General features: G+C 37.5%; 1 protein-coding gene across 1 annotated transcript; it reads right to left on the reverse strand.

Annotated features, from left to right (window-relative positions):
- Positions 1 to 1,852: 1,852 nt before the first annotated feature.
- On the reverse strand, positions 1,853 to 9,724 carry LOC125879269 (hatching enzyme 1.2-like). Its single transcript, XM_049561028.1, has 9 exons — positions 9,555 to 9,724; positions 8,525 to 8,595; positions 7,729 to 7,779; positions 6,941 to 7,072; positions 6,610 to 6,730; positions 4,947 to 5,125; positions 3,956 to 4,037; positions 2,652 to 2,776; positions 1,853 to 2,482 (listed from the first exon to the last, which is right to left on the reverse strand). Exons 1-9 carry the CDS (start codon positions 9,722 to 9,724, stop codon positions 2,475 to 2,477), a joined length of 939 nt encoding a protein of 312 aa, XP_049416985.1. The 3' UTR covers positions 1,853 to 2,474.
- Between the last annotated feature and the right edge of the window lie 1,602 nt (positions 9,725 to 11,326).

Consider the following 11,326-nt stretch of genomic DNA (forward strand, 5'->3'; position numbering starts at 1 on the left):
TACAGCAGGTATGGAGCTACATTAGGGTCAAATGTTTTGTACTTGAATAAATAAAATTTGAAACTGAAAATTCATGTGTTGATCTTGAATTTTGAAAAATACAACAATGTATTCAAAATAAAAATAAATGTATGAAACATTTTTTCAGGTTAAATATAATTTTGATTCACTTTGGTAATTCTTTTGAATGAATAATTTATTTTCACTTTTCACTTCCATATATATTTTAACATTTGAGGTCTTATTTTTTTTCAGTTGCATGTTTTATCTTTTCAGATTCAGATCTTATTTTTTTACAGTTTCAAATCTTTCAAATTCAAATTTTTTGATTTTTGGTTTTTTGAGTTTCAGACTTTTGACCCTGATGTGGCATGGGGGGCGTGGCATCAACTGAGAGGGGTGTGGAATCATGAGTGACAGTGCCTTCAGGGAACGTAGGAACTAAAAAAATTCTGACTCAACACTTACATACACTATATTCATGTGACTGGCAGTGTAAAAATTGATGCCAGTGACAAACTTCCATTTAGAAATCTGCTTTAGACAGTACTGAGCACCAATTGCGGTGTAAGAGCGATAAATTATGCCAGATTTTGCAGATCAACAGCCATATTTTAAGTGCTGATATGTCCAATTTCCACATAGCACTGTGAACGCCGCGTAGTGTCCATTTTGCTTGTGATGATGGCCTTCAGTCGGTCAGGTCAATCTGCTGGAGCCCATACATCCAGCACACAGATGAGAAATGTTAACTAAGCTTTCGGAAATCATAACAAGTATTAAGGGGTCGTTTCTGTGACAGAATTTTTTTAGTTCCTGCGTTCCCTGAAGACACTGTCACTCATGATTCCACACCCCTCTCAGTTGATGCCACGCCCCCCATGCCACATCAGGGTCAAAAGTCTGAAACAGAAAAAACAGATTTGAAACTGAAAAAAAAGATCTGAAACTGTAAAAAATAAGATGTGAATCTGAAAAGATAAAACATGCAACTGAAAAAAATAAGACCTCAAATGTTAAAATATATATGGAAGTGAAAAGTGAAAATAAATTATTCATTCAAAAGAATTACCAAAGTGAATCAAAATTATATTTAAACTGAAAAAAACGTTTCATATACTTATTTTTATTTTGAATACATTGTTGTATTTTTCAAAATTCAAGATCAAAACATGAATTTTCAGTTTCAAATTAAGTACAAAACATTTGACCCTAATGTAGCTCCATAAGCAGGTGCGTACTAATGCATTACCAATATTAAACATAAGTAAAAAGTAGCTTTTTTTAAGTAACAAGTACTTTTCATGTTTATTTTTTTATTTTAAAATTTACTTCTACTCTTTACTCAGGTCAGGAGATGCCATCAAAGTTAGACTTTTGTTATTGTTTTTATTACAATGTGTCTTTCTAGTAATTACACATCTCTTTGTGGTTTTGTGTCTCTTTGTAGGCATTGTAAATCTCTTTTAGTTGCTCTATGTCTCTCTGCAGTCTCTCTGTGTCCAGTAGTGATTCTTCAGCCCCTTTTCATAGACTTTGTGTCACTTTGCAGTTGTTGTGCATCTTTTTGTGGTCTCTCTGAGTCTGTATGTGATCATTTTCAGTCTCTTTCATGTCTGTACATGTCTTTTCGAGTGACATTTTGCAGGTGAAGGCCTGGGGGGGCCTGATACTTTGGGCCCCTGATCTAAACTGCAGTGTACATCTGTTAAAACAATAGGAGTGCTGCCTTCTTTTGGTAGAAATATATAAAAACACATATTTTTATTTTTTTGTAGATTTTTATTGAACAGATGTCCCACTTCATTGTAGAAATTAATATAAATCACAATTGGATACATTTCCAGTACAATCAAAGGACAGAAACCCCCAAATTAAAAAAAAACACACACACAAAAAAAGATAGAAGACATTTGGCCATAGAAGTCCTGATAATATTATTACTTATTATTGCAGAGTATTTCAGAGATTTTCTTTTCTTTTCTTTTTTTTTTAAATTGTGAGCTAGCTGTACTTTGGGTATTTCTATTTTATGATATTTTATATTTAAACTCTATTGCCACTTTTCATCATAAACATACAATCACTATCTTAAATCTGATGTCTTGTCAGAGATTAACGGGATATTCATGCATACTTTTACTTTTGGTTTTAAGTTCATTTAGTCAATAAAACTTATGTATCTTACCTCACATAACCCTGAATATAGAACCTTTACTCTTAATGAAGCATTTTGAGCACATTTTAAGACTTTCTTTGCAAGCAAAACAATAGCACTGGTTTGTTCATACGCCTGTAAGGTTTGCCTTTCTCAGACAAAAACTTCCTGTGGCTGGGCTAAAAATGACCAATAACAATGACTTTGTGTTGCTTTGAGGTAATGTTCTTGCAGTACAACAGATCAAGGCCTTCAGCTGAATCATATGAAGCAGAGAGTTGAAGTATCCACCGGAGGCCAACTCTTTCTTCTGTCATTAACGTGCTGGTTAGGAAGAAAAAAAAAATCCAATTCTGATTGATCAAACAGCCTTAAAAATATATGATATGTCAACACTGTTTTGCTGCTATAACATGGCAAACCAATCAGTAATGAGATGTATTTGCTGTGTTTTAGTTGTACAGTTTTAGAGATAGTGTTAATTTCTACTTACGGCAACTGTAAAGCGTGTTGACGCGGGCGATGTCATTGGCGCTCATCTGTGTGGCACGCCCAAAGTTAAGGTTAGGGTTGCTCTTAGAGACGATGGTTGGCTTCCCGTTTTTGGAGAAGGCGTATCTTGAGGACACAAACACAACATTGTTGATATATAGAGCTGCACACACACACACACACATTTTGAGGTCACTGTATGTATGTTTAGTATTTCCATTTTATGCTACTTAATACTTTTTCTCCACTACATTTTAGAGGCAAATATTTAAGTTTTTACTCCACTTTTTTGGCAGCATTGCTACTTTTTGCTTGTTACTTTTCAGATTTAGATTATTAATACAAAATGTAAATCAGCTCATAAATTATGAATTATCATGGATGAAACTACCCAAAGGAATATAAAATAAATTTAGTTCCACCAGTTGCAACATGTAGGTGATGAACACATTAAAGCATTGATAATTATGATCCAATATGTAAGATATGTAAGATATTAATATTATGTAAGTATAATGTAAGATATTTTGTTTTAAAATGGGCCATTCTGCACAATTACCTTTTCTTTCAGTGTTTTCAGTAGATCTTGATGCTAATACTTTTGTACTTTTATTCCAGCACAAAATGGGAAACAAACAAAGGGGCTTGGACCAACCACACACCACCAGTCAGCAACATGAAACCATTCGTGCTCATGTATAGAAACTGGGCATGGCCAGCCAGGTCTCATTCCCACCTTGTTAAATATCACTGCTTTTTCACTGATTTCAGTGTCAGACATCGATGCAAAAAGGCACCTTTCATCAATATGATACAGCAGATATGGGTGGCATCAGGTTGTAACACAGCTAGCAACTACGTAATATAAAGAGCTGTAAAGTCCCTATATAGGGCGAACGGGAGAGGAGGTGGATGGGTCTAACAAATCGTGGACTTTCAGCTTGGAGCTTGCTGTTTGCTTTCCATGTGAATGTTGAGCCAAACCATGATGTTTTTTCAAAACCTAACCACGTGCTTTTGTTGCACAAGGAAATGAATGTTAAAATGAGGTGTTTTAAGTCTATTTTGAAAAAGACTATATGCATTTTACATGCGAAAATTGACATGCAGTCCCAGAACATCTACAACAGGTTACGTAGCGCATCATACAGTATTTAGACTTGAAAGTCTACTGACAAAGTGGTGATATTTGAGGAGTTGGGATGAGAACGCATTGGAATGGCAGTGAATGTAAGAAGAGAAGGCAGTGGGAGAGAGAGGGAGAGAGTTTAGAATCGCTGACTGTGTTCACTCATGAACACTCACTTGCTGTATTGCATGACAGAGTTGAAGTCGTAGGGAGTACCCAAGATGTTAGTGTCCTCCTGATCAAAGTTGTGTTCCCTTCCTGTACAGGAGAAGACAACAGATTAAAGTATTAAGCACACTTTTCACTTTCTTAGTTTTCTGTTACAGTGGATTGAAATTGTTTGCCTGTGGATGCACCTGTTTTCTGCTTCTTCTTAGTGTTGTGATCACTTTATTTCTGGTGTTGACTGCCACAACCACAAACATTATCCCTGCACCATCTAATCTGTAGTGTTTCATTAACTCACTACCAGTCAGTGTTTGGAGAATATTTCTCCTACCTCTATGTCTATCTGCCATTTTTCCTCTGCAACAGAAACTCATAAACCTCCTAAAAGTCCTCCTCCCTACTCCTAACAGTGTTTCACCTTAGGGGCTCTCTTTAGGGCTAAAATACTTTGAGAATCATTCCTTACCAGGACCTAGTTTGAACTATAAGAGGAAATTCTTGGAAAATGTCAGAAGAGTTTTCTTACAATTTAGACACTAGGAGCAACTCTTTGTACCAGGAAGCTTTGTAAATACAGCCCCTAGGCTTTATCCACAGTGGTTGTGAGGTCACATTACTGGCATTAACTGAATAAGAGTGAATTTATAATTCTGTGACTGCGAATGCAAAACAATATGTTATGTAGGATGTAAGATGCAGCCTTGCCTCCAGTGGCCACAAGAGGCTGCGTTTGACCGCAGGAGGACCAAGAAACTTTTTTTCTCAGGAACAATGAACAAAATAACGAGAGGAACCTGGTTCCAGTTTTCTGGGCTAGAAGTCCTGCTGCCCAAAATGTATCTGCTAAAATGTGATACTTTCCAATGGCCCAAACATTCATTCAGACTGTAAAAACTTAGCATTTTATGGCTAGATTTTATCTAAACTTTAAACTCACCCCTCTGTTGTTCTTATCATTTTATAACCACGACATAAAACATATTTTGTGGCTGAGCTGACCTGGCAGAATGTTCTGGGTGAGGATGGCGACGTATTGGTCTCTGTCGGAGCGGACGTGCTCGTGGTGGAAGCCCAGAGCATGAAGAACCTCGTGCTGCACTATGTCTGTGTACAAACAACCGTTTTTCCTCAGGGAGACCAGCTGTCCTCGTTGTTGACGGCCCAGGTAGGACCAACACCTGGTACATACAATCATACACACACACGCACACGCACACACACACACACACACACACACACACACACACACACACAGTGAAATCGTAGCACAAATGTACCATTTGTATTTTTCTGTTATTGCACTGCATGTTTGTCATTGTACTATATGTTTGTGCCTTGTCTTGTAGCTTATTTTGTACCTGTTTCACCTTACATTCATTTGTTCATTATTTTGTTTAGCACTAAGACAAGGGAAACCATTTTCTTCCTCTATGTACCATACTGCATTGTATAGAGACATGATAATTAAGTCTCTCTCATCTCTTGTCTTATGCAAGCTACACTCACAAAAGCAGAACATAGACAGTCTCAGAAAATTGCGTTACATGTTTCTGCAAACCATGGGTGCATTACATTTGTATGTTATTTTGTGGTGGATAAGTTCAATAACCCTGTGGTTAGGGCGGCTGTGGTGGTTAGCACTGTTTATCACTTATTAGATTCTAAAAACAGTTGTCTACCATAATGTTACTCTCTACATTTTGAAATGAACAAATTACAAGCATGATTTAATATGACCAAGACACCTAAAAGTACAAACAAGGCCGTTTTCATCAACTTACAAGCAAGTGCGCATCAGACACAGCCTACTGTAAGTGAATGGGTTTTCTGGTAGGAAAGGTAATGCCCACATGCCCCACTAGAGGGCGCGTGAGGCTTAACTTCAGCATACCACTGGAGTCAATGGAAGTGTCGTCACTCTGGTATTGTAGAGGTTTAACCCAAGCAAGCTCCTTCTCAGCGGAGCTCTAAAGGTTTTCTTCTTTGGTGAGGGCAGGTGAAGGGGAAGGATAAGTCATGATGATTGGCTTAGGGAGAGTAAAATTTCATCATAAACCAATCAGAGGCAGAGTAGGGCGGGTATTCACAAGCAGGGTTGTCAGGTCCGTGACTTTGGACATGTTTTTTGTGAAGTCGCTTACAAATATTGGTAGTCGCGGGTTGCGGTTTGTTCGCGTTGTTTTCAAAGTGGAGCTGCTTATTTGAGCTTGCTCTCTCTATATCCGTCTAATGAGTTATTTAAACGCATGATAGTATGTGGGACTGCACGATGATTCCACAACTCCGCTCCCTCCGCCCCTCTCCTTCTCCGCATACACACAGGTGATGGTCAGTCAGTGAGACTTTTCACATTTAAATTGCGCGATTAATGGAGGTTCTTTAACTAGTGTGAATACGTGTACAATGTTTTATAATAATGATTTATTCTATTAAGTGTCAGTTTCATACATAGGCTCATACTTTTTCCACACTGACAGAATTCACGATGATGACCAAACATACAGGTGATCAGAAGATACATATGGATGTAAAAATTACACTAATGACTGTAACAAAGATTTAATTGTGACAATATCTGGGGAGGACTTTGCATTAAAGAAAACAGTGTGTGAGAGTGTCAGTCCTGTCGTGTTATGTTATGTGTGTTTGTGTGTGTTCCTACCCAGATCCAGAGTAGAAGTACAGGTAATGCCTATGCCAGTAGCGCCTCCAGACAAAGCGAATACAGGTGGATCTGTGGAATGTCAGCAGGCCTCTGATGATGATGTTGCGCTCGTCTCTGGCTGCAGAGACAAACAACAGGCTGCTGACGAACAAGCCAGTCCCCCTCTTCAGGCATAGTAACACACATTTTCAGCTTTTCTATTCAAATCTCTTATGTTAGATGGTAAATACAAGCAGATGAAAAATTTCACATAAGGTTTGTGTGTGTGTGTGTGTGTGTGTGTGTGTGTGTGTGTGTGTGTTGAGATAGTAGCAGCGTTAGGACTTACTGTATCTGGAGGAGATGTAGACAGGCACTATGACGTAGCTTCCACGTTTGGGCCACATGCAGCCTCTGGTCACACAGGGATCTGCATTCCTTTGTAAATTTGGCACAATGTCGCCATGTGTCAGGGGCGTTTCTGCAGAACAACAAATAAACAGGCACTTAGATTAATATTAAAAACAGGGACCTTGATTTTCATTAGTTTGATGGACACAGACCAATGAGCAAAGGCTGCACATTTTTAGAGGTTAAAAAAACTGTCTGACCAGCAGTCCAAAATCCAAAGATATTCATTTTACATCAATGTAGAAAGAAAATCAGAAAACCCTCACAGCTAAACCAACAAATGTTTGAAATAATCCTTGATAAGTGACTTAAACGATTATTATCATAACTGCGAACTTATATTCTGTTGACTGACATCAACTATCGGACAGGGGCATCATAATGGGGGAAAAGTGGGAATGATTACTTAGGACCCCAATGCAAGGCGGGCCCTCAAAAAGCCTGGAATGAAAAAAAGTTTGGTTTTGTTTGCTGCATTTTTTTATTTAAGCAATTAGTGCCATAACTAAATTGAAATTGGCTGAATAAATCAGTTGAAAGACTGAACTTTGTGTGAATAAAATCCTGGAAGCTCCCTGAGGACCCACTCACCCCTTAATGGTGCAACATTGTTTAGTCCACCCCTGTGCTAAATGCAGCTAGAGCCAAGTGAGTGACTGCAGGAGCCAACATCTCATTTTGTTTTTTTACCATTGTGTATTTAGAGTTGGATCCTACAAAACCTACTTAGGTCAGCATTAGCTCTGGCGATGATTTCAGAGACATCCAAAGACTCCTCTGGAAGAAAACAGAGAAAAAAAACAATTACCAGCTGTTTAGCTTGAGCTAGCTGTTGGGTGGAACAAAAAAAGATTAAAAAAATTTACTTAAGTATTTAGGAAATTTGGAAATTTATTCAGCTCACCGGTTTGAGGTTCATCCTCAGAAGCACCCTGCAACACAAAGGCACTAAATTGCCCATTTAAAAAAAAAAAAAGAAAGAAAAAAAAAAAGAAAAAAAGTGTTTTCTACATTTTTATGATGATTCTGTTTCTGTCAAGCGAGAACCAGACTAATAAAAATAAGCTTGTTTGATGTTTTGATTTTGTTTGTGTTATTTATTTCCCGTACATATGAATTAAAGCATTACATGCTCTTTTATGGATTTTGACTAATCTCCCTCATTTCAGAGGCTCACAAAATCCTTCACAAACCAACTGCATTATCCTAACGTTGCACCAAGTTCATAGCAATGTTTATTTTTTCTCTTTTAGTTCATTTGAAAGTGAGATTTTGGAGATTCTTTTAAATCCCAGTGTTGAAAGAGTCAGACTTACCGAAGGAATGGCCGTCAATGAGAGGAAGAGGAGGAAAAACAAAACTGGAGTCATGATGGTGGTCCACTCCACTGAAATTTTAAATCTGGATATAAAGTCAAAGTATGAACAGTGTTTGGTGGCCAAGGAATCCGTTTGATGTATTCAATTGCTAAGGTAAGAACAACAATTTCAAGAAGGAGATGAGTGGAGCATACCTGTCGTACCTGGACTCTGATGCTCGGTGTAGCAGGTGCTCGGCTTCTCGCTCTTTGTAGGCAGCTCACACTGGGTGTGTCTGACAATTCACCAATATCTGTCGAGCTCAGCTGTCAGTCAAATTACTTGTTCACTTGAAGCTGCTCAAGAAGAATAATTGAACTGTCAGAAATTTTCCAGGATGGAAAGTACTTCGATATTTTACTCAAGTAAAAACGGCAATACCCCACAAAAGTGAACAGTTTTCATTATGCACAAAAATGCCCCCCATGGGTGATACATTATATGATAACTTTAGATTATTGTTACTGAGGCATTAATTTGAAAATTGGTATTTAACTGTAGATGCTGGTAGCAGCTACATTTAAACTATAATACATTTATAACTATTAAAATGATAAAATGATAATTATTATGAAATAATGCTCAATAATACTCAAGTATATGTATTTTGTGGCATTTCACCTCTGAAGATTTCTGATATGTAACTAAAGAGAAAGAAGTCAAGAGTAAAGGCAATTAAAAACAAATTTTAATCAACTTGTTGGGAAAAAAGACAAAAAAAACTCAACCATGAATAATCTGAAACAGTGTTTGTGCTGTTGAGTAGTGTTAGAATGCATTTGGAAACAATATAAAGTGTTTGAGTTTGGCTTCTTGTTTCTGTAAAATTTACCAGACAAGAAGGTAAAGCCTGTGCACTTCCAGGGGATGGTGGTATTTTTATCCAAACTAAAGGTCTAATTTATATCTTCTTTCTCACTAGGTTGGAGCACGACAACCTTCAACAGTCAGTAGGTGGATTGTCTGTAGATGGAAGAATGCATGTGAATAGATGAGTGACTAAGTAGCTGATTGTTCACTTTTAGACAAAAGGGGTTGGATTGAAAACCAGGAAACACAGTATTTTATAAAGTTTGCACCTACATGAAAATCAGATTTATTCAAAACCACTCCACCCCTTTTTCACCTGTAAGCTACGATTTTAATTAAGTGTGGTTAAATGTTAAATTAATGGACAAGTGCATTCAAACTTACGCGTTGACTTGGGCAGTAGTTTTCTCCCATGCTGCCTCTCGCTCCTTGGCAGCTTTAGCAGTGTTACTTTTTCTTCTAAATATATGTTCATGTTCGCTGTACGAATTCATGAGCACTTCGAGATCCACTTGTGTGAAATAAATCGATCGCTTCTTTTCTTGTGTTGCCATGGTGACTCAAGGTATCAGGGCTCCATTGATGATGGCTTCTTATTGTGGTTGTGCACGCGCCTAACTCAAGGTGTACCTACTCAGAGTTGATTGAACTACTTCAAATCAGCTGTTCTGGACTCAGAGTTTCCCAGCTCAGGGTCAACTCAGAGTTAAAGATTAGACTCGGAGTTTGTTGAACCTCCTACCTGGAATACCCCTCTGATGGCTTTGATTAAATGGCCTCAATTCCACAGCAGAAAAGACAAGAGCAAGGTGAAGCTGTACAAAATATTCTAACATACACATAAACTGATATGGATTTTTATGGTGGGCCTTTTTTCTGGTGGCTAAAACTGAACCAATCGAGGCGGCATTTCCTCAGCGTTGTTTGATTTTATGTACATGATGTGAGTGTTTTCTACTTTATTTTAAATAAACATTGTGATTCAGTTTATATTTGGTTATGCATATTCCCTATTACATATACAACATGATATTTTAAGCTTTTTTTCAATAATAGTTCAATGCCTTATGATCCATACTTGTCATTTTCATCATCAATGTACGAGCAGAGTTTGTGGCAAAAAAAAAAACAACAACACAAAAAACAACACTTTAAAATTAATTATTATTTAGTTGGATTTGTGGGACTCCAGACAATGAGGAAGTAAAGCCAATGTCAGTTAAACATGGAGGTTAAAAGTCAAAAACACTCAGCTCCAGCAATTAAAACTCCTTCAAACTTGTTCACCAGGAAACGCTTGTATAAGTTCAGAACCAGCACATCAAGTTTTGTCCATCCAACAGAAATATGCGAGGGGCAGTGATGTTTGTCACTTTAAAACATTCATCGCTCATGTCAGTTTAATTATTACGAGAACAAGGACATCTCTTGGTTGTGAATAGTGGGGTTGGGATTTAAAGCAAGATTACCTGAAGCTTTAGAGCAGCGTCACAGTGACATAGCTGACGTAAAACTGACATTTAAGTTTGACTTCCACAATGCTACCTAAAAGAACAAACCGTTCCCCAACACACTAGGGAATGTGGCACCGCTGCATGTTCTTGTTGCATGCACATATGGGACATGTAGGTCTCTATAAGCTTTGTTGTTCACGCTTGAATTTCACGCCAACAATATTTCAGAGTAGAACAGATCGGAGGAGTTTTATTCTGTTGATCTCTTAGTATTTACATCTTATTTCTCCGGGTTGTGCTCTTGTAGAGATAATTATGTTATATGTAGTACAAATTATTGGGAAAAGATAAAAATGACCGGATGATATGTATATGAGACATGTTCTGGACAGAACTAGAAAGATGGTTTCAATTAACGGCATGCTTTACCTGTATTTTAATGTAAACCCACGGGGCCTGCCTGCATGCAGAATGAAGAGTAGTGTCCCTTTTAGTCACTGTATCGGCACAATGAAGCATACCAAGAAAATTGACTAAAAGGGAAATATACGTGATGGAAGCATCTCTTTAAAAGCAAATCAAATTCTTAGTCAAATGGAAAACTGCGTAAAATATATGTTTGATGTTCAGAAATCAGGTCATGTGTCTGCACAATTTACTCTTACATGCCTTCACTCAAAAGCTTCAATTTTCATTCCACAA

Source organism: Epinephelus fuscoguttatus, linkage group LG2 (assembly GCF_011397635.1).
Source record: "Epinephelus fuscoguttatus linkage group LG2, E.fuscoguttatus.final_Chr_v1".
In the NCBI taxonomy this organism is placed as follows: Eukaryota; Metazoa; Chordata; class Actinopteri; order Perciformes; family Serranidae; genus Epinephelus; species Epinephelus fuscoguttatus.